General features: G+C 38.4%; 1 protein-coding gene across 3 annotated transcripts in view; it reads left to right on the top strand.

Moving 5' to 3' along the window:
• The window catches only part of arid5b (AT-rich interaction domain 5B), a 356167-nt gene that overhangs the window by 7837 nt on the left and 323235 nt on the right, over window positions 1-25095 (top strand). The window contains exons 1-2 of one of the 3 annotated variants that reach the window (XM_062975778.1): window positions 4037-4546; window positions 4789-5046. In XM_062975778.1, the coding sequence (XP_062831848.1) occupies window positions 4526-4546; window positions 4789-5046 (279 nt within the window). In that variant the 5' untranslated portion in view covers window positions 4037-4525. Of the gene's footprint in view, window positions 1-4036; window positions 4547-4788; window positions 5047-25095 lie in introns of those variants that run through there. The other 2 variants (XM_062975776.1, XM_062975777.1) reach the window with 2 other exon arrangements.

Raw genomic sequence — 25095 nt, 5'->3', positions numbered from 1 at the left:
TGTAGAGTTTGTTGACTCTCGAGTAAATGTATTGCAACTCTGTTGTTGTATAGGAATCTGCCCGGAATAGGATCGGGTCGCTAATGTGTGCTGAATAAACCGTGGGATCCGAGCAGGCGCAATCACTGGCTTGCCCTGTTTAGTTGAAGCGGGATCGATCCGGTTCAAGTGGATGCCGGGGATCGGGCCGCGGATTGCAGCCGCAGCGCTTTGCCAGGGAGGGGCGGAGAGGAAGAGGGGAAAAAATAACATTTAAAAACACATTCTCTGCATTGGGCGCTAGAGTGGTACTGTCCCTTTAAATTATTAAAATACTTTTCGGCCGCTCTTGGGCAAAGGCAAGGGAGGGGAGCACTTTTCGGACTTCTGCTCGTGTTTTCTCCGGCAGGCAGAGATCTTGTGATCTAAATCCCGGATTTGAATATATATATAATCGGGGTCGTTCACCTTAACTGATCTAATTTTTTTTAATTTTTAAAATACACACACACACACATATATAATTTTTATTTTGAGAAATATTTTGAAAAATAAATTTGAATATATATAATTTTTTATTTATTTTAATAAATATTTTTATTTTTAAAAATGATATTTTTAATTAAAAAAAATTCATTAAAAATCCATTATGAAAAAATATTTTGAATATATATATATATGAATCTATATTATATATATTATTTGTATATATTTTAATAATTATTTTAATCAAAATTATTTTGAAAAATAAATTTGAATATATATATATATATATATGAATATATATTATTTGTATTTATTTTAATAAATATTTTAATTAAAATTATTTTTAATTTTGAAAAATATTTTGAAAAATAAATTTGAATATATATATATATATTGCATATAATATCTATATTATTTGTATTTTAATAAATATTTTATTTTTTTAATTTTGAAAAATATTTTGAAAAATAAATTTGAATATAATATATATCTTTTATTTATTTTAATAAATATTTTAATCAAAATTATTTTTAATTTTGAAAAAATATTTTGAAAAATAAATTTATATATATAATTTATTTTAATAAATATTTTAAATTAAAATAATGTTATTTTAATTTAAAATATTTTTATTTTTTGAAAATATATTTGTTAAAAATAAATTTGAATATATATATATACATGAATAGAATATATATGTATATATATCATTTTTATTTATTTCAATAAATATTTTAAATAAAAATAATTTCATTTTAGTTTTTTGATTTTTTTAATTTTTGAAAAATAAATTTGAATATATATATATATATGAATATATATATTATTTTTATTTATTTAATAAATATTTTATATAAAAATAATTTGTTTTTTTAATTTTTTAAAATTAATTTTTGAAAAATAAATTTGAATATATATATATTCACATTATTTAATAAAAATAAATTAATATTTAAAACACACACACACACATATATCGTATATATATTAGATCACTTAAGGTGAACTAACTCCCCCAATTCATATTGGGTTGGGAAGTGGGAGGGGAAGAGCTCATAACTCTGTATCCGGAGTCACTCCAGATCCTTATACTGTATTCAACTCAGGCACGTGAATATCATCATGTTATGATATATTTCCCCCCCTTCTCTCTCTTTCCATTACAAACAATCCTGTCCCAACGAGGTGAACGCGTTTTTTAAAAATAGCTCCTGCGATTGGGATCGGATTACACAACTGTCATTCTGTACGTATGATGATGTTCTCCTCTTGTATTGGGAGTGGGGAGAAAGAGAGATCGAGGTTTGGGTGTGAAGCCAGAGAGAGAATGCACCATTTTCTCTCAATACACACACACACAAATATATCACATCAAGCAAACGTCCATCTATAGGCTGCTGGGTCTAGTTTGGCGATGAGGCTGCTGCAAGCCCCTCCTTCCCTCCAAGTTTCTCGGGCTTTGCGTAATGATAACTCTGCAGGCAGAACAATCGCTCAGTCAATACAGATGCCTCCCAGTATCTACCAGTATCGGGGTCTCTCTCCCTGCTTCTGGTTCCCACTCACCCAGGGGATCGCCTTGGCCGAGTGTCGGGGTGCCTCCAGGTCCCCACCCCAAAACTCTTAATGCTGGGAAAGATGACAAAATCGTGCATCGTTTGGTTAGTTATATAAACACATCAGTATTGGTATCGCCCTTGCTGCGGTGATCTGCATTGTAAACACGTAACTGGCAGACGCGAGTGCGTGTGAATGGCGCGAAGGCGCGTGTCGGGTCCTGGATCGATATATTGCTTCGTGTTCCATATACATATATATTAGATTATATGTGTGTGTTTATATTATATGTGTGTGTGTGTATGTGTATGTGTATATATATATATAAATAAAATATGTGTGTATATGTGTGTGTGTTTATATTATGTGTGTATATATATATATATATTATGTGTGTATATGTGTGTGTGTTTCTATGTGTGTTTATATTATATGTGTGTGTGTGTATGTGTATATATATATATATAAATAAAATATGTGTGTATATGTGTGTGTGTTTATATTATATGTGTATATATATATTAATTATGTGTGTATGTGTGTGTGTTTCTATGTGTGTTTATATTATATGTGTATGTGTATATATATATCATATGTGTGTATATGTGTGTTTGTGTATCTATGTCTGTGTGTATATATGCACATATAATTTAAACACACATATATACACATATGTGTGTATATATGTGTATGTGTACATACTATATGTGTATATATGTGTGTGTTTATACATGTGTGTGTATCTATGTGTATATGTCTGTGCACATATAATATAAACACTCACACATACACACACACATACACACTTATATACACACACATATATAAACGCACACATATACACACATAATATGTACACACACATATATAAACACATATGTGTGTATAAATGTGTGTGTATATGTGTACATATTATATACACACATAAATAAATATATGCACACACATACACATCCACACACATATATACACACATATATGTGTGTATATATTTATGAGTGTGTGTACATATGTGTATGTGTGTATATATTACGTGTGTATGTTTGTGTGTGTGTATATATATTATGTGTGTATCTATATATGTGTATATATATTATATGTGTGTTTATATATGTGTGTATGTGTATGTATATGTGTGTGTATATATTATATGTGTGTATGTATATATATTATATGTGTTGTGTATGTATATAGAGGCGATTGCCTCTATACACACACACACACACACACACATATATATACACACACATATATACACATATAATATGTACACATATACATATACACATATTATATACACATATAAATAAATAAATATATGCACACACATATACACATATATGTGTGTGTATATATTTGTGAGTGCCTGTGCATATGTGTATGTGTGTATATGTGTGTGTATGTGAGTGTGTCAATATATTATGTGTGTATATATGTGTGTGTATATTTGTGAGTGTGTGCGTATGTATGTATGTGTGTGTGTTTATTACATGTGTGTATGTGAGTGTGTCTATATATATTATGTTTGTATGAATATATGTGTGTGTGTATATATATATATATATATATATTATGTGTTTATATATATATATATATATATATATATATATATAGTGTATATATTTATTATATGTATGTATATATAAATATATATTATGTGTGTGTATGTGTATATAGAGGTAATCGCTTTCTGATTGATGATCCCGTGATCGCCTGCTTCCTAAATGCCCCCCTTTCCCCCCCTTCCAAAAAAGCAGAACAAATGCATTAAAATTGATATGTTTACATAATCGATAGCAACCCACTTCTTCCCCCCCCCTCCCTCCCCCTTTTCCTCCCCATTCCCCCAATTTGTGAAAATGTCATCCTTGAATCTGTAACCGAGCCGGGGCCAAGATGGCAGTCAAGGGAGGGCGATTTAACTATCAAACAAATCTACATGTCTAATAAAAGCAAATCTGCTAAAGAGAATTAGAGAGAGAGAGGGAGAGAGAGAGGGGAAAAAAAGAGAAGAACAGCGCCTCTGACTCTCTGCAGGAAATGTTCTTTATATTAGACATATACAAGCAGGTCCTGTCAGATGCGCAGCCTAGCCGGAGCGCCTTTCCCGCCGGTAAAAATGGACCGGGGCTTGGCGGGGGTCCGGATCGGTTCCGATAGGAGCCTAGACCGATTCCGAAAAGATCCCTAAGAATTTGGGTTTTATAAACAACTCCGAAGAAGCGATTCCGAGGCGATATCCCAGAGCCGGGTCCTTCCTCGGCGTTGTGCCGGCTCTGCAACGGGGTGGAAGAGGAAGGCAACCCCATGGGTGCTGACACCCCTTCAGATTGTCGGTGGGAGACTCGTGGAGACTCGATGCCGAGCTTGGAAGAGGGTTGTTTTTTTTCTACACCAGCGCTGCGGACGGGAGCAATCCTTTTCCCTGCCAGGACCTGATGCAATCCATTCGAGCCAACAAGTTTGGAGAGAATGTTGAGTTCAATCAATTCAGAGCGTCGCGATGGAGCCCCATTCAGTCCAGGTATTGCCACTCTCCGCTTCTGCCCCGGTTGGGTCCCGATTTCGCTCCGCCGTGGTCTCGGGGAGAGGCCAGCCCGCTCCATTCATTGCTAGGCAGCCCTTCCCAAACTTTCCCACCAACTTTGCCTCCCTGGACGAGCGTGCCCTTTGCTATTTTGATCCCATCGATTAGAGACCTGTCCTTCCCCATCCCTTCATGATCCCTCTGATTGTTTGTGCCTCTGGCTCTTCTTCTCTCCCCAGTGGGTCGGCTCCCCGTGTGGCTCCCACGGCGCCTACGTCTTCTACAAGGCTTTCCAGTTCCACCTGGGAGGAAACCGCTCCCGGATCCTCTCCTTGGGCGACTTCTTCTTCGTGAGGTGCCAACCCCGGGACCCGCTTTGCATCGCCGAGCTCCAGCTGCTCTGGGAAGACAGGACTTCCCGGCAACTTTTGTCCAGCTCCAAACTTTATTTCCTCCCGGAGGATACTCCCCAGGGCAGGAGCAGCGACCACGGAGAGGTAGGCGACGCTCACACTCCCCACTTGTCTGCCCGGCTACCTGGATCGTCATCCCAATATCTATGCAACATATACAGTAGACTCTCCTTCTCTGCCTCCCGTATCTGTCTATCTCTCTCTCTGCCTGCCTTGCAACCGCAGCCCCAACAGGAGCAGAGGCATGTTATAGGAATCTGTATTGGAAAGCCTCGCGCCCTTCGGTGGCCTAGGGGATAAAAGCCTCGTGACTTGAAGGTTGGCTTTGCTGACCTGAAAGCTGCCAGGTTCGAATCCCACCCGGGGAGAGTGCGGATGAGCACCCTCTTTTAGCTCCAGCTCTGAAGGTTGGGTTGCTGACCTGCCAGGTTCGAATCCCACCCGGGGAGAGTGCGGATGAGCACCCTCTTTTAGCTCCAGCTCTGAAGGTTGGGTTGCTGACCTGCCAGGTTCGAATCCCACCCGGGGAGAGTGCGGATGAGCACCCTCTTTTAGCTCCAGCTCTGAAGGTTGGGTTGCTGACCTGCTAGGTTCGAATTCCACCTAGGGGAGAGTGCGGATGAGCACCCTCTTTTAGCTCCAGCTCTGAAGGTTGGGTTGCTGACCTGCCAGGTTCGAATCCCACCCGGGGAGAGTGCGGATGAGCACCCTCTTTTAGCTCCAGCTCTGAAGGTTGGGTTGCTGACCTGCCAGGTTCGAATCCCACCCGGGGAGAGTGCGGATGAGCTCCCTCTTTTAGCTCCAGCTCCATGCAAAGCCTCCCACAAAACATCCGGCAACGTCCTTGCAGACGGCCCATTCTCTCACTCCAGAAGCAACTCCGGTTGCTCCTGACCCGGAAAAAAAAAAAGCCTCGATCCCATAACTCGGTGTTGAAGGTGATCTTTCCTTACATCACCCCCCTCCTCTCCCTCCTAACGTCCTTCGTCACATGGTTTTGCTGCTCATTCCCTTCATTTTTCCAGCCTTTCAGGCTTGTCTTAGGAAAGCCTTCTTTGGCTCAATAGGCTTCCTCCTCGGGATATATATATATATATATATACACTCAATTTTATTATATCTTTAATATTATATTTTTATATTTTACTATATATTAAATTTTCTATATTTTATTATATTTTACTCTATTTTATTATATCTTTAATATTATATTTTTTATATTTTACTATATATTAAATTTTCTATATTTTATTATATTATATTTATATTTTACTCCATTTGACTATAATATTATATTTTTTATATTTTACTATATATTTTATTTTAAATTCCTCTATATTTGACTCTATTATATTTAAATATGATTTTATTTTACTCTATTTGACTATATCTTTAATTTTATATATTCATATTTTATTACATATTTTATGGCTTTCTCATATTAAATTTTCTATATTTCATTTTACTCTATTATATTTAATATTATATTTTACTATATATTTTTATTTTATGATTTTATTACATTAATTTCTCTATATTTATATTATATTTATATATTTTATTTTACTCTGACTATATCTTCAATATGATATTTTTATATTTTACTATATTTTATATTATATTAAATTTCTCTATATTTTATTATATTATATTTATTTTTATTTTACTTTATTATATTATATTTATTATATTTTAATATTTTATCATATTAGATTTCACTCTATTTTATTGTCTTATCTTTTATTATTTCATTATATTTTACCTTATTTTATTATATTTATCTTATATTTATATATTATATTTTACTATTTGATTATTTTTACTATATTATATTTCTTTTTTATTTTAATATATTATATTAATTATATTTTACTATTTTATTAGATTTCACTCAGTTTATTGTATTATCTTTTTATTATTTCATTATATTTTACCTTATTTTATTATATTTATCATATTATATTTATATATTATTTTACTCTATTTTATTTCCATATATTTTATTATATATTTTACTATATTATTTTATTATATTTTACTATTCTATTTATTTTTATTTTCCTTATTTTGCCATTATATTATATTTATAATATTTTAATACATTTTATTCTATTTTGTTTCATTATATTTTACTATATTTCTATATTGTATTATAGTGAAATATAATGACATAAAATATCATCATGTACCGTAATAAAATATAATATAATAATAGAGTAAAATGAAATAGAGTAAAATATATTTTATTCTGTTATATTTTACTTCATTATATTAATGATATGATATTGTTAAATTTTACTATATTTTATTATGTCATCTTTTACTATATTTTATTGTATTATATTTGACTATATTTTATTATGTCATTTTTACTATACTTTATTTCAAAATATTTTATTATTTTTTATTTTACTATATTTTATTACATTATATTTGACTCTATTTTATTCTATTATGCTATATTTTAGTTTATTATATTTGAATATATTTTATTATATCTTCTCTCTATGGAGGCTGCTTGAATGTCTCTCTAGTAAGGCATAGATGCGTGCAGTTCTCGCTCCTTCCGCTGGGGGCGCATTGTATTAATATTATTATTGTTGTTTTGGAAAAGGAGGGGGGTTTAAGAAGGCGGAAATTACGACAGGGAGAGTGAGATCAAAAGCGATATATATATATCTTCGAATAAAGTGACAAATGGCAGAGACTAGAAGAAGTTGCAGATTGCTGCCTGGGTGGATTTTTGCATTCTCCGCTGGGGAATAAAGCAAAGCAGCGTTCAGCAGCAGCACTAAGAGCTTCGCTGCGGAAATGAGACTGGTGGAGGCTGCAGTCAGCCACATTGAGGCATTAATGCGATCCGAGACCGATTTTAGCTGCCTGGCCTCAAACACCGTGGGATCGTGGGAGTTGTAGTTTTTATGGGGGGGGGGGGAATCGATGCTCAAAAGGCATTGGCAGCTTGTCTGAGTCTGATTGTGCGGATATACCAGCGAATCCTGTGGCAGGGAGTTCCAAAGGTGAACGTTTTGGCTCCGGGAAGGAAGAAAGGAGAGTGTTTATGCGGAGGGCTAGCACTTAACAATAGCCAGATGGGGAGGTGTGTGTGTGTGTGATGGGATCAGTCTGAGCCCTACACACACACATTGTATCTAATATATATTTCATTACATTATATTACACTAGCTGTGCCCGGCCACGCGTTGCTGTGGTGAAGTATGGTGGTATGGGAAATAAAGTATTGAGGAATTGGTGATAGTTAAGGTAAAGGGTCCCCTGGGCTGAGTGGGTTGCTAGGAGACCAAGTGAGCGGAGCTTAGCCTTCTAACTGGCAGCAATTGGATAAAAACAATTATTCTTCTCCCTCTAATTAGGACGTTAGTTTTCTTTTCTTTTTGTTGTATCAACCTAGAGGCATGGATGAGGGGTTGTGCTGTCAATTTTCGAGGTTGTGGGGTGTTTACTTTTGTTGTTTTGTCCACTGCCGTGATGCCATCACTCTTTTATATATATAGATTATACAGTAGAGTCTCACTTATCCAACACTCGCTTATCCAATGTTCTGGATTATCCAACGCATTTCTGTAGTCAATGTTTTCAATATATCATGATATTTTGGTGCTAAATTTGTAAATACAGTAATTATGACATAGCATTACTGTGTATTGAACTACTTTTTCTGTCAAATTTGTTGTTAAACATGATGTTTTGGTGCTTAATTTGTAAAATCATAACCTAATTTGATGTGTAATAGGCTTTTCCTTAATTCCTCCTTATTATCCAACATATTCGCTTATCCAACGTTCTGCCGGCCCGTTTATGTTGGATAAGTGAGACTCTACCATATATGTAATATATTACATTATATTACATTCAATTTTATTACATTTTGTAATATTATATATCGTATGTGTCCCTGGTAGCACAGTGTGTTAAAGCACTGAGCTGCTGAACTTGCAGACCAAAAGGTCCCAGGTTCAAATCCCGGGAGTGGAGTGAGCGCCCTCTGTTAGCCCCAGCTCCTGGCAACCTAGCCGTTCAAAAACATGCCAATGTGAGTAGATCAATAGGTACCGCTCCGGCGGGAAGGTAATGTTGCTCCATGCAGTCATGCCGGCCACATGACCTTGGAGGTGTCTATGGACAACGCCGGCTCTTCGGCTTAGAAATGGAGATGAGCAGCAACCCCCAGAGTCGGTCATGACTGGACTTAACGTCAGGGGAAACCTTTACCTTTTTTACTATACTATATTATAATATTAGGTAAAGGTTTTCCCCTGACATAAAATAGAATGGAATGGAATACAATATTGTCATAAAATAACAATATAATATAAATATATATATTGAAATATAATAGAATAGAAGAAAGGTAAAGGTTTTCCCTTGCCATTAAGCCTAGTCGAGTCTGACTCTGGGAGTTGGTGCTGATCTCCATTTCTAAGCCAAAGAGCTCCATGGAGCACCGTTACCTTTCTGCCGGAGCAGTACCTATTGATCTACTCACATTTGCATGTTTTCGAACTGCTAGGTTGGCACAAGCTGGGGCTAACAGCCGGAGCTCACTCCACTTCTCGGATTCGAACCGCCAACCTTTCGGTCAGGAAATTCAGCAGCTCAGTGGTTTAACTCACTGCGCCACATATTAATGGTTTTCCCTTGACATTAAGTCTAGGTCCTTCCGACTCTGGGGGTTGGTGATCTTCTCCATTTCTAAGCTGAAGAGCCGGCGTTGTCTGTAAACACCTCCAAGGTCATGTGGCCGGCATGACTGCATGGAGCATAGTTACCTTCCTACCAATAGGAGCAGTACCTATTGATCTACTCACATTTGCATGTTTTCAAACTGCTAGGTTGAAAGAAGCTGGGGTTAACAGTGGGAGCTCACTCCACTCCCAGATTTGAACTGCCGACCTTTCAGTCAGCAAGTAATAATAATAATAATACTAACTACTTTATCCTTATATCTCACCCCATCTCCCCGAGGGGACTCGGTGTGGCTTACATGGGGACCAAGCCCAGCAATATACAATAAACTACAATAACAACAACAAAATATAATTCAATTACAAAAAAAATTAATGCATAACATGCATAAAAACATAGCGCAACAGCAGCCTAACCAGTGACCAAAGGCCGACACACTGGCGTGTCAAATAAGCACGAGAATAAATTATGGTTGTGCAATACAGTAGAGTCTCACTTACCCAACATAAACGGGCCGGCAGAACATTGGATAAGCAAATATGTTGGATAATAAGGAGGGATTAAGGAAAAGCCTATTAAACATCAAATTAGGTTATGATTTTACAAATTAAGCACCAAAACATCATGTTATACAACAAATGTGACAGAAAAGTAATTCAATACGCAGTAATGCTATGTAGTAATTACTGTATTTACGAATTTAGCACCAAAATATCAAGATATATTGAAAACATTGACTACAAAAATGTGTTGGATAATCCAGAACGTTGGATAAGTGAGACTCTACTGTATATTGCAGGCACAGTAATATGGGCCAGTGGCAAAGTGCAATGGCTGGATATGGATGGAGGTAGGGACTCCGTCAGATGTCCAAACTAGTCAAAGGCACATTGAAATGAGTTCAGCAGCTCAGTGATTTCACTCACTGCACCACTGGGGGCTCCTAATCATATTGCAATTGAATCATATTTCCTTCTGAGTGAGTCTGCGTACCATCGCAGGTCTTGCCATATTAATATTTCCTGTATTTTACAATTTTGGGCACTTGTCCTTTCCCATATTGGTTGTTTACAAAGAGACGGCCTTCTCTAATAGAAATATTATCTGTCCTAGGAGTCGAATCAGGCTGCAGTTCTAGGCATACATACTAATGAGTAAGCACTATTTAAACTTGTGCTGGAGCCAACATGCATAGGACGAGTTCATGCAAATGACAGAAATACAGAGCAAACACCCCCGGAATATCTTGTAGTTAATATTTATAAGCGAGCCTCTCATTCTTTTTTTTTTAATGAAAGGGTGGGGAATGGTGCGCAAATCATTTTAATATGCCTTAATGACCGTCTCATGTTACTGTGGTCGGAACATCAGAGGGAATTAATCCGACCATTACGAGCCAGCGCTCTCTTTCGATACAGCAATCCTGAACATGCCTCACATGATGCATTTTTTTTTCGACGTGCGTGTGTGTGTGTCTTTTTAAAATGCAAATGACTCGCAATTAACTGTACGATGATTATATACACTCCCGGCGTGTTTCATGATGGGCCTTAATGACGCCTCTGTGAATGATCAGACAATCTTGATAGATCGGTTTGTTTATATCGATGGGAATGATGGCCCGCCTTAGACCTGAAGCAGGTAGAAAAGTTATTTTTTTTCCACTGCTCTCTTCTACTTCTTGCTGATGCAGCGTGGAGTTTTTACACCCCAGTGATGTCATTTCCCCCCAGTCACTTGCAGTTAGTCATTCATTAGCGGCAGCAGAGAAATAGCAAACGCTCAGCCAGGGCGGAAAGCCTACCTATCGAAACTCGCACTTAGAGCCAAGGCCTAGAGAGGGCAACCTAACACTCCCATTAAGCACTGTGTTTTGTTTTCACTTTACTCCACTCGCTTGTTTATCTGCTCCGAAATGATTTCTTTTTTCTCTTTTGTAATCGCGGATTTAATTTTTATTATTATTTGAGATAAGATTCTGATCAGAAGTCTGCAAGGCAGAGGCGGAAACGGTCTCTCTGTGTGTATGTTTTGACTCGCTGATTGGCAGTTCCTGACTTCGGGGAAACATTTCTGCATTCTTTCGCAGTCCAGAGGGCAGTTATTTCAAGTGACTTAACCGCAGCAATAATTCTTTTATGTAAATGACATCAACAGCTATTTCTGAAGCTTGACTTTTTTTTAAAAAAGGGGGTAGAGAGAAAAAAAACTCACCAAACCCTTTGTCGGCCTGTGTCCCGGATATGGAAATTGCACAGAGGATAATTTATAGGGGAAATAACAGGCGAGGTTTCAGGAAAAGGACTATTTTAATTATAACATTGAGCCCAGCGAAGGAAACGTGGTCAGGCATCTTACCCCCCATCCTTTGCTTCTTAATATGGATTGTAAATCTGCAGTGTCAGAGGGTTTTTTCATGAGGTCAGAGATCAACAGAGGCACTTGCTCAGAGTAAAACTGATGTTTAGCAGAGCCCTGGATCTTATCACATGATGGCAATCAAAAGTTTCATTATGGTTGTTGTATGTCGCCCACATCTATGGCAGGCATCCTCAGAGGTTGTGAGGTATGGAGAAACTAAGCAAGGAAGGTTAATATATATCTGTGGAAAGTCCAGGGTGTGAGAAGAACTCTTTGTCAGTTGGAGGCCAGTGTGAATGTTGCAGTTAATCACCTTAATTAGCATTGGAAAGGTTCATCTCCTGGCTTTTCCTGCCTGGAGGCATCCTTTGTTCAGAGTCATTAGCTGCCCCTGGAACTCTTCCTTGCTTAGTTTCTCCATACCTCACAACCTCTGAGGATGCCTGCCATAGATGTGGGCGAAACGTCAGGAGAGAATACTTCTGGAACATGGCCACACAGCCCAAAAGACATACAACAACCCTGTGATCCCGGCCATGAAAGCCTTCGACAACACAGTCTCATGATGGTTGGTTGTAGGTACAGTAGAGTCTCGCTTATCCAAGGTTCTGGATTATCCAAGCCATTTTTGTAGTCAATGTTTTCAATATATCGTGATATTTTGGTGCTAAATTCGTAAATACAGTAATTACAACATAACATTACTGCGTATTGAACTATTTTTTCTGTCAAATTTGTTGTATAACATGATATTTTAGTGCTTAATTTGTAAAATCATAACCTAATTTGATGTTTAATAGGCTTTTCCTTAATCCCTCCTTATTATCCAAGATATTCGCTTATCCAAGCTTCTGCTGGCCCGTTTAGCTTGGATAAGTGAGACTCTACTGTATCTTTGTTTGCCTGATGAGAGCTGCAACTAAGTGGATATATTTATACATTTCTCAGAACTGGAGCAGGCGAGTTGTGCCTGCTTTTAGGATGAAGCAGCAAAGGGGATGTGTTGTGACAGCTTCATACAATATGCATTTCCTCGAAGGAAGTTGGTTCTGAATGGGAACCTGTCCGTTGCGTTGTGCGACAGATGCATGCCTGTCTTGTTCTGTCCTTTGTACATCTGGCAAAATAAGATGTCTCCATCAGATAGGGCAGGTTTGATCTGTAAATGTAAACTTTATGTGGGGAACTTCATCTTTCTATAGTGAAAGTAAAGGTTTTCCTCTGACATTAAGTCTAGTCGTGTCCAGGTGTTGTCTGTAGACACCTCCAAGGTAATGTGGCCAGCATGACTGCATGGAGCACCATTACCTTCCCACCTATTGATCTCACATTTGCATGCTTTCGAACTGCTAGGTTGGCAGAAGCTGGGGCTAATAGTGGGAGCTCATCCCACTCTGTGGATTTGAACCACCAACCTTTCGATCAGCATGTTCAGCAGCTCTATGGTTTAATGCACTGCGCCACTAGGGGCTCCTCATTGATACAGTGGACTGGGGCCAAATGTGACACAGAGAAGCCCTATGACCAACTGAACATACTGCAAGGGTTAGTGGGAATGGACCTTGATTTTGGGAGTTATAGTTCACTTGTAGCCAGAAAGCACTGAACCCAGCTGACGTCAGATCTGGACCAAACTTAGCACACAGACCCAACATGGCCAACTGTGCAGGCCTGGTTTGGGTGTGATTGACCTCGGATCTGGGAGTTGTAGTTCACCCTATCCAGAGAGCCCTGAACCCAGACGATGACGAATCTGGACCAAACTTGACACACAGACCCAACATGGCCAAAAGCGAATACTGGCACGGTTTGGGGGTGATTGCCCTGGGAACCTGGGAGTTGTAATTCACTCTTATCTAGACAGTACTGAACCCAGCCAACGATGGATCCAGACCAAACTTCAGTGATATTATCTAACATGCCAAAACAATCAATGCCTTCATCTAATAACCCGGACACTGCTGGATCCCCAAGCTAGTATTCTATAAATAATAATAATAATAATAATAATAATAATAATAATAATAATAATAATAATAATAAGTGCCGTGCCAAAGGATCTCAGCCAGCATTTGGAAACAATAGACATTGACAAAATTACGATCTGCCAACTGCAAAAGGCCACCCTACTGGAATCTGCACGCATCATCCGAAAATACATCACACAGTCCTAGACACTTGGGAAGTGTTCGACTTGTGATTTTGTGATATGAAATCCAGCATGTCTATCTTGTTTGCTGTGTCATACAATAAAATAATAATAATAATAATAATAATAATAATAATAATAATTATTATTATTATTATTATTATTATTTATTTATATACCGCCCTATCTCCCGGATGGGACTCAGGGAGGTTTCCAATCATAAAAACAACACATACATTACATAGCAGCATAATAACACATTATTAAACAAGGTAAAACAATACAATTATATAGCAATAAATAACACTTACACAACCTGATCAAGGATAAAGGTGTCCTTCTGAATGTATTTACTCAGAAATAAAATGTTTCTCAAGCCAGTGGGCCCTGATGACTCCAGGAAGTGTAGGGTTTGTAAAGGATCCTGCATTTTGATCCTGTGTGTTATTTACTCAGAAGTAACTTCCACCATTCAACACGATTTGCTTTCAGATACTGATTCATAGGCTTGTGGCCTTAGTAAGATGTTTTCTGGCGGTGACATCTTTCAGCAGGTTTTGCTGTTGATTTGATTTGAGAAGGTTTTAAATAGCAGCCTTTCGGGTTTTACATTCCCCCCCTCTCAAGTATATAACCAACTGAGCTTGTAAAGTTTCAAAAGACTCCAGTTTGGCACATAAAATGTAAGGGGTTTTATCCCATGTTACCTGATGTAACAAATGCGCCCCTTACAGTGGCTATATATAAATGGGATGAGAAGGAAATCGTTTCCAAGGAGGGCATAGATTCAAGAAGGGAGATATGGCGAAAGGACAATGTGTCCCACACAACCATTTTCCATTGGGTCTCACTTTGCTTTGCAGTTAAATTTATTATGAAGCCTATGAAGTCATTCAGCAAAGTGTGGCAGCCGCTTCAGGTGGCATATCCGCAAGGTGTTGGGGGAGGGATACATTTGATAAAATTAGCCATCCTTGTTGTCCCCATTTCTTAACAGATATGGTAATAATATGTTTCCCAGATGCCAGTATGAATTAACATTTAGCTGCTAGTGTGATTTCCATTTGCACAATGGTTTTAGGGAGACCATTGCCCAATATGGACTCTTCCATATAGGGAGAATGCTATGGGTTGGTTACTATAGCAGTTTACTTCTGGAGGTGTTCCTAGTATTATAAAATGGGCATGTGGTCATCAGTAATTTCGTGTTAAGTTACAACTGAAATTTCTAGCCATGGGTGTTAAGAGGCATCAATGACCCAGTGTTCTTAAGGACATTTTTGGCATACACACAAAACACTTTTTGGATCATGTCCTCTGCTGTTCTCTTCTAAATTTGGTTTTTGACTTTGGCAGTACTACCGTGTTTCCCCGAAAATAAGACAGTGTCTTATATTAATTTTTGCTCCCAAAGATGCTCTAGGTCTTATTTTCAGGGAATGTCTTATTTTTCCATGAAGAAGAATTCACATTTATTGTTGAACAAAAAAAATGAACATTTATTATATACAGTACAGTAGTTGTCATAAACCAGCATAACCAGACAAACTGTGAATCCTATCAAGAATTTCTTATTACTACCAATATTTCCATGTACAACACTTTATGGTACGTACCAATCCTGCATGCTCTGGTGTTCTGTTCGTTGGGCATGCTTCCAAACAAAATCTTTGCTAGGTCTTACTTTTGGGGGAGGCCTTATATTTAGCAATTCAGCAAAACCTCTACTAGGTCTTATTTTCTGGGGATGTCTTATTTTAGGGGAAACAGGGTATGGTAGAGAGCCATATGACCAAAGATGACGTTTTGATGGTGGGAGCTTGAGTTGCACCCTTTGATGCTGGAGAAAGCCACCCTAAGCTTCAGAAGGTTCCCTCCTTTCTCTATAGCCAGCTAATAAAAGTAATACTAAATTGATTGCAGTATATCAACCGGGGTAATCTCACAAGTGAATACATTGTGATGGGGCCAAGACAGAGAAATGTGATACACTTCATACTCTACATTTGGACAGCAAATTTGTCAGACTCCCTAGTGAAGGAAGTTCAAGTTTCAGAATATTTCCATAATGAATATTAGTAAAAAAACAAAAACAAACCCTACCAAATCTTTTTAATTTAATGTAACATATCTTCCCACAGATCAACATTTGAAACAGGGAAATGAAAGTTATCTGTATTTGTATTTACATATGAAATAAATGGATATCACGTTGCAGTGGATTCCACCCTTGGGTCCTCCAGGAGTTTTGAACTTTCGCTCTCAGAATTCCTGATAGTTGTCCAAGCTGGCTGAGGCTTCTGGGAATTGAAGTCCCAAACACGTGGAGAACCAAAGGTTTGGAGCCACTGCCATACTGCATAAAAGTTGCCGTTACATCTGAAGACATTTCTTAAAGAGGGAACATAGCCATCAAGCTTTATTTTATTACTGCCACAGACTACAGTTTGTCTTGCAATTATAACATGGACAAGACTTTTTGACTCTTGACCGTTTGTGCAAGGATCAGTCTTGTTGCTAAGTAATCCAAACATGATCAAATTCTTGTTTAATATAGACTTGTTAGCATCCATAAAAGAGGCAAAAGACCAGAAGGTAAAAGTAAACTTTTCCCCTGACATTAAGTCCAGTTGTGTCCGACTCTGGGGGTTGGTGCTCATCTCCATTTCTAAGCCAAAGAGCCGGTGTTGTCCATAGACACCTCCAAGGTCATGTGGCCGGCATGGCTGCATGAAGCACCGTTACCTTCCCGCCGGAGCGGTACCTATTGATCTACTCACATTTCCATGTTTTCAAAGTGCTAGGTTGGCAGAAGCTGGCGCTAACAGTGGGAGCTCACCTCACTCCCTGGATGCATACCACCGACCTTTCGGTCAGCAAGTTCAGCAGCTCAGTGGTTTAGTCCTCTGTGTCACCGAGAGCTGCCTAAAAGCAGGGTATAATTTTCTCTTCTGGTTGATGAGTATCCATATTTTAACATAACTTGAACATTGGGAACAAAACCACCACATATGAATATGGGTCCCTCTATCTCTTCAGCATAACCGTCTGGAATCACTTAAATGATATAATTTACCTTGACAGGTGTTAAGTACCATCAGTTCAGAAGTTTACATTTGTGACCTTCATCTCTTGGATCAGTCTGTTTTGCATGTTATGATATTTTAAATAGGTGCTCTTAAGTCCTTCATGCCTCTTTGGTTATTAACTTCAAGCCCTTGAGTATGCTGTGCTAATCCTGAAGTATGTGGCTACTCCTGTTGCTCTTACATGGATGCCTATTTTTTTCTATACCTGTCTGAAAGCAGGCAAGACCAGGATAGTGTCACCCAACTTGCTTGCCTGGAAAGATCATAGCTGGATTAAATGAAAGCGAAAAGTGTAAATTGGGAAGGCTTTGGTTTATTCCCAAGGATCTCTGCCCTTTTGTATGATTTGGAATTTAGCATTGGTTTGTTTACACAGTTGTCATGAGACTTTCCAAGGTGATGTTGGAATCGGAATCATTTGCTAAAGCGGAATCCCTGTACGTTTAGTTCTTTGTTCTTCTTGAGACTATGGTGTGGTATAGATATTGTATGCTATGGCCTTAACACTCCATCTAAAGTCCATCTAAAGCAACTGGAATATTTTTGGTGAGTTTATTACATACTAGCTTGGGGACCCAGCGGTGCCTGGGTTATTAGAAGAAAGCATTGTTTGTTTTGGGAGGTTAGGTAATATCACTGAAGTTTGGTCCAGATCTATCATTGGCTGGGTTCATTGCTGTCTGGATAAGGGTGAACTACAACTCCCAGATTTCCAGAGCAATCACCCTCAAACTGTGCCAGCATTCGCAGTTGGCCACGTTGGGTCTGTGTGCCAGGTGTAGTCAAGATATGTCATCGACTGGTTCAGGACTCTGGATAAGCGTGAACTACAACCCAGATTTGAGGTAAGTCACCTCCAAACCAGATCTTTATTGGCCATGTTGGGGCTGTGTGCCAAGTTTAGTCCAGATCTGATGTCAGCTGGATTTAGTGCTTTCTGGATGCAGATGAACTACAACTCCTAAAATCAAGGTTCACTCCCCTAAACTCCTGGAGTATGTAAAGTTGGTCATGGGGCTTCTCTGTGCCACGTTTCGTCCCGGTCCATTGTTGGTAGGGATCACTGCTTCTCTTGATGGAGGTGAACTACAACTCCCAGAATCAAGGTCCATTCCCACTAACCCCTGCAGTATGTTCAGTTGGGCATGGGGTTTCTCTGTGCCAAGTGTGGTCCCAGTCCATTGTCGGTGGGGTCACAGTATCAGTGAAGGTATTGCAAGTCCCATTATCCGTGGCAAGTTTGTTCCAGATCCATCATTGGTTGGGTTAACAGCGTTCTCTGGATGTAGGTCAAGTACAACTCTTGGAAATCTTGGTATGTTCTCCCTAAACCTCTTGTTCAGTTGCTGATCAATTCCTTTGTTACATGTTCATGTCGCTCACTATAACCTGCATGTCAGTGGAGGGAGGGCCACTGGTGTCTCCTGCTCAGTGGGAACTATAGCTATTTGTGGAGGTGGAAAGCTGTCTGTATAAGTGGACACCTTCTCCACATACACACTTTTCACTTTCGTTATGTGTATAGATAAGCTGCTTTTTTTTCACATAAAGCTCCTAGTGCCTCTCCAAATCCCAGGACTCCATTGAATGGTCCCATGACAGTTAAGATACTATAAAGATCCTGTAATTGCACAGTGTGGAAGACGCTCAGATAAAGAAATCTTCAATTGAGCGTCTTAAGATCATTTATTTTCTGATCCCAAAGGGAACCCCAGTGTATTGCAGGATATAAAAAATGGTGCATACCCATGGGAGTGTTATGGGTGTAAAATTAATGATACTAAACATCTGGACTCAGAAAACACATGTTCACATGAATGAGCTTATTTATTTTCAAAGTGAATATCCAAAAGAAATGTACTATATTTGTTGGGGGTATATGTGGAAGGGAGCCCCGCTGGCGAAGTGTGTTAAAGCACTGAGCTGCTGAACTTGCAGACTGAAAGGTCGCAGGTTCAAATCCCGGGAGCGGAGTGAGCACCCGCTGTTAGCTCCAGCTTCTGCCAACCTAGCAGTTCGAAAACATGCAAATGTGAATAGATCAATAGGTACCGGCGGGAAGGTAACGGCGCTCCAAGCAGTCATGCTGGCCACATGACCTTGGAGGTGTCTCCGGACAACGCCGGCTCTTCGGCTTAGAAATGGAGATGAGCACCAACCCCCAGAGTCAGACATGACTGGACTTAACGCCAGGGGAAACCTTTACCTTTTCATATGTGGAAGGCGAATGAAACTTAGGACATTATTTACAGCTCTTCAGGTGACAGTGTCATAAAATGACTGCCTCATAGATATACATCTGTGTGTGTTGTATAAAAATGTGATTCTAGGGGCATTCAATGTCCTGTCCGCATGGGAGACGGAGAAAAGGACATGCTAATGGAGCAGTTATATCCAGTATGTGCCTGCTAAAATTAATTCAGATTTGAAAATCAAGCAGATTAGTAATTATGCTATTAGAGATGCATGTATGACATTCATCACGAGCTTTTCCTAAAACTGGTGATTGCGTAATTGCTCCTTGAACATTTTCTTTGAATTGATGTCTTATTTTTGGCACTGGCCACATAGACAAGAAAGGATGATCAAAATTATGGATGACTCAATGCTACATGTTGCAAATGGACCATCTGACTGTGCCCCAGACACATTACAGAATTATAGGATTATAATCCCATTTTCATTGCCATGGTTCTTTCCTACAGGATCTTGTGATTTTCAGTTTAGGAAGGGCATCAACTAACTACAAATCTAGGATTTCATAGGATAGAGCATGGCAGTTAAAGTGTAATAATACTGCTATAATTCTGTACTGTGAATAGACCCCTTCTAATAGAGGTTATATAATCACTTCTTCATCCCCATATTCAACATGCACGGGTACTGTAGTATTAATGCAGTTTGACAGTTACTGTATATACTCGAGTATAAGCCTAGTTTTTCAGCCCTTTTTTTAAGACTGAAAAGCCCCCCTCGGCTTATACTCAGGTCAGGGTTGTGGTTGGCTTATATTTGGGTCAGCTTATACTCAAGAATATATGGTACATTTATTATTTTTCTCTATTATTGTTGCTACTATTACATTTATTTTACTCTATTTTTATTATTATTAATAATACATTTATTATTTCACTCTGATATTATTATTATTATTGCATTTATTATTTTACTCTATTATTATTAAAAGGATACATAAGCACATTTACATTGAAGAAGATGAGAATAATGATTTGAGCAGAGTTGGACAGTCTTATCTTAAATTTGAGCTTGATGTAAATATTCAAAAACATTTAACCTACTGATGCCTCAATTAATGTAATTTTATTGGTATCTATTTTTATTTCTGAAATTTACCACCCTCGGCTTATACTGGAGTCAATGTTTTCCCAGTTTTTTTGTGGTAAAATTAGGTGCCTCGGCTTATATTTGGGTTGGCTTATACTCGAGTATATACAGTATTTAACTGCCATGACCCAATGCTATAAAATCCTGGCAGTTATAGTTTCCCAAGGCACTAGCAATCTTTGGCAGAGAAGGCTAAAGATCAAGCAAAACTACAACACTCATGATTCCATATAACTGAGCCACGGCAGTTAAAGTGGTGCCGAACTGCATTAGTGCTACAGTGTAAGTGGATCCATAGTCACCGCATACTCACTCCAATGCACAATTGCACAGAAACAAACTCTACTGAGTTCGTTTGAACTTACTAGCAAGCCATCAGACTCACAGCCCTTTTCTGGCTTCTCTCAGTATGAACAAGCATTAGGTCAAATTAAAAATGACAACTGACCATAGACTTTCCAAAGTACAGCTAATGAAATTCCAAATTCCCATTGAACTGATCCTGCTCAGAAAGGCAAGAGCAGAAAACTTAGCAGCTGTAGTAGGTAAATGTAAAGGTTTTCCCCTAACATTAAGTCCAGTCGTGTCTGACTCTGGGAGTTGGTGCTCATCTCTATTTCTAAGCTGAAGAGCCGGTGTTGTCCGCAAGCATCTCCAAGGTCATGTGGCCGGCATGACTGCATGGAGCGCTGTTACCTTCTCGTCGGAGCGGTACCTATTGCTCTACTCACATTTGCATGTTTTCAAATTGCTAGGTTGACAGAAGCTGGGGCTAACAGCGGGAGTTCATTTTGCTCCCTGGTTTCGAACCTCTGACCTTTTGGTCAGCAGGTTCAGCAGCTCAGCAGTTTAACCCGCTTTGCCACTGGGAGCTTCTAGTACCAGCTACAGTACTATGGTCTAAAACTGCAAGCTTTAGTTTTTCGTCTTCCCCCATCAGGAGCAGGCATATAACTTGAATGTGTTTTGCATCAAACTGATAGTGATGGTCCAGAATTTGAGATAAGAATCTGTCTCAGCTCTTCCTAAGGGATGCCAAGGATGGAATTGGATGTTTTTTGCTTTCAAGAGACATGTGTTTTGACCACGGTCCCAGAGTCTGTTTCTGTCTGAATGGCTTGCCCATCATAAGCCTCAGTGCAATCAGATACAGAGCTTTTCATTTACATCAAACCATGATTTCACAAAGATTTACCAAAGTGGATACATTGTGTTCCTAATCTTTATTGATAAATCACAAGAGCGCTTGACACTTTGTAGTTTGTGTGCCTTGTCTGCAGAAGAATTCTTGCCATTCATTGCACTTGCGGTGCACTAATGTAAGTAAAGATGTCTGCAACTGCAGGCTTAATACACTCTCTGTTTTCTGTAGTTGCTGTTTCTGGCCTGATCGGTGGCACTAAACATTAAACTCTTGTCTTTGGAGAATAAAAGGCTTTTACACACTGCACCATCAAGCGTGTTAAGCTACTGAGCAAGATGGAATTCTTTTTCTGAAAAATATAAAACCCCACTAAGTTCCAATTGAGGTTTTTAAATAAGCACTGAGCAAATTAATTAGGTTATACTTTATTTTTAGTTGCTTAGTTACACAGCAGCATATTCCTAAGCACAAGTGAGATAGATCTGTGTGTGTGTGTGTGTGTGTGTATGCATGCTATTTATCCTTTAATCATATTTACTGAATCTAAAATGCACATTGTTGTTATGTTTCCTAATGAAAATATGCATGTACAAAATGATTAGGATGAAGGCTGGCTCAGTCTCCTGGCTGTTTTAATGCAAGGCGTTTTGGAGCACGTAAGGCTTAGAAGAGGAGTTCTGAGAAATGAAATTCTTGAAGTGCTTTTGGATGAGAGGGATCTTCCATTCAGAATTCAATGCAAGAAGGTCCTAAACTGTTAAAACATTCAGATACTGTACCTGTTGGTTTTAAATGTGTGTTCTCCAGTCTAATACTCTCTGATGGATTAATGTCCACAACGCCTATCATCCCCAAACTGTATACTTTGCAGGTTGTCTGGAGATGACATTCCAGCTTATCTGAATCAGAGAAGATCAGTTTGTGTAATTCTCATCCATTCTTAGTCCTATAAAGCATGATGGGTGTGTGTATATATATACCATATGAATTCATAAATAATTATGGATTTTCTTTCATTTGAAGATAAAAAGAGCCTTTCTTGTTTCATAGTTACTTATGGCCATCCATAGTGGTGAGCAGTGAATCCTCTCTGGGTTTTGTTCTGGACTTAAAGTAGCTATCCAGGGTGCTGAACATTGTTCCCAACATAATTCTCAAAATCAGGGGGTTGAGGAAGGCCATGGAAATTGTCAGAAAATACTGCTCCATTGGTGGCTAATCCAATTTGGTTTTTAGTCCAAACTTTAAAGGAGCTGTCCAAGGTGTAGAACCTTAGGGTTTGATTTCAGACTAAATCCTACACCAGATTCACTGTGTTTAAATGGAAGTAATTCTGTGAATGGAACTATCCTTTTGGATCCTGGTCCCTATCTATCTATCTATCTATCTATCTATCTATCTATCTATCTATCTATCTATCTATCGATCTATGTATCTCTCGATCTATCCATGATATACAGTAGGGTCTCACTTATAATAATAATAATAATAATAATAATTTATTTATATACCGCCCTATCTCCCGGATGGGACTCAGGTCGGTTTACAGTCATAAAAGCAAACACAAACATTACATAACAACATAATACACATTATTAAACAAAGTAAAACAATACAATTATAACAATAAATCACACTTACATGACCAGATCAAGGGGACGGGAACCATAAAACCAATATATTAAAATGTATCATTTTAGCCTAGGGAAATCTTGTGCAATATATTCAGGCCCAGAAATCGGCAGTAGTCCAATGTATCCAAGCTAAACGGGCCGGCAGAAGCTTGGATAAGCGAATATCTTGGATAATAAGGAGGGATTAAGGAAAAGCCTATTAAACATCAAATTAGGTTATGATTTTACAAACTAAGCACCAATACATCATGTCTTACAACAAAATTGACAGAAAAATCAGTTCAATACGCAGTAATGTTATGTTGTAATTACTGTATTTACGAAGTTAGCACCAAAATATCACGATATCTTGAAAACATTGACTACAAAAATGGCTTGGATAATCCAGAAACTTGGATAAGCGAGGCTTGGATAAGTGAGACTCTACTGTATCTCCATGCACACACACATTATATATGGAAAACATGATGATGATGAGCTTATGTGCGCATAGGGATACATACAGTAGAATCTCACTTATCCAACGTTCTGGATTATCCAACGCATTTTTGTACTCAATGTTTTCAATTCATTGTGATATTTTGGTGCTAAATTCGTAAACACAGTAATTACTACATAGCATTAATGTGTGATGAACTACTTTTTCTGTCAAATTTGTTGTATAACATGATGTTCTGGTGCTTAATTTGTAAAATCATAACCTATTTTGATGTTTAATAGGCTTTTTCTTAATCTCTCCTTATTATCCAACATATTTGCTTATCTAACGTTCTGCCGGCCAGTTTATGTTGGATAAGTCAGACTCTACTGTACTTAAAATTCTAATGAGATAAGTATTGATTCATTTTCCTGCTCATTCTTTGTTTGGTTATACCTGTTATGCCTTGCATACCTCAGCGGGCTTAAGACAGGTGCTTGCCATGTGTGGAGTGTGATACGTTTCACTCTATTAAAAAGTATTGAGATGCAAGAGCTGGAAAGAAAACTTGAGCCTTCAACTGTCGATACATATTTTTCATACAGGAGGTATAAAGAGTGAAGGTCGTTAACCTATCAGCTTTCCAGATCTCGTAGATGCCATGCCTTTTATCTCTTATATTTCTACTCCGCTTGATGCTCATAAATATCTCCTTAAATACACAGGATTGATCAATGACAAGCAAAATTCTTGGAATGTAGCGAAGAATTCAGACTATGTATCTTGTTGAATTAAGGTTATCTTGATTAAAAATGACATCATAATTCTTTTCTCAAATGGCCTAGAGGGGGGAATACACAAATCAGCACGCACTTATATCTCCACATCTATGCACATAGCCCCAGTGGCACAGCAGATTAAATCACTGAGCTGCTGAACTTGCGGACCAAAAGGTCACAGGTTCGAATCAAGGGAGCAGGGTGAGTTCCCACTGTTAGCCCCAGCTTCTGCCAACCTAGCAATTCGAAAACATGCAAATGTGAGTAGATCAATAAGTACCGCTCCGGTGGGAAGGTAACTGTTGTGACTCAGCTGGAACCTCAGAGTGACATGGATGGGGATTATGGGATTCAGTTTCAGAGTGTCCCTGCTGTAGAAGATGAGTTACATGGAGTTTTTCCCACAGCAGGGAATGGTGTTGATGATACTGAAACTAGCCAGGTGCAAATTGACTCAGAAAAGGAGGACAGTTCTCAGTCTGATAGCAAGCAGATTGACGCTAATGA

The sequence above is a fragment of the Anolis carolinensis genome, chromosome 3 (genome assembly GCF_035594765.1).
Source record: "Anolis carolinensis isolate JA03-04 chromosome 3, rAnoCar3.1.pri, whole genome shotgun sequence".
Taxonomy (NCBI): domain Eukaryota; kingdom Metazoa; phylum Chordata; class Lepidosauria; order Squamata; family Dactyloidae; genus Anolis; species Anolis carolinensis.
Note: the sequence above shows the minus strand (reverse complement) of the source record. Positions and strands in the feature narration are given on the sequence as shown.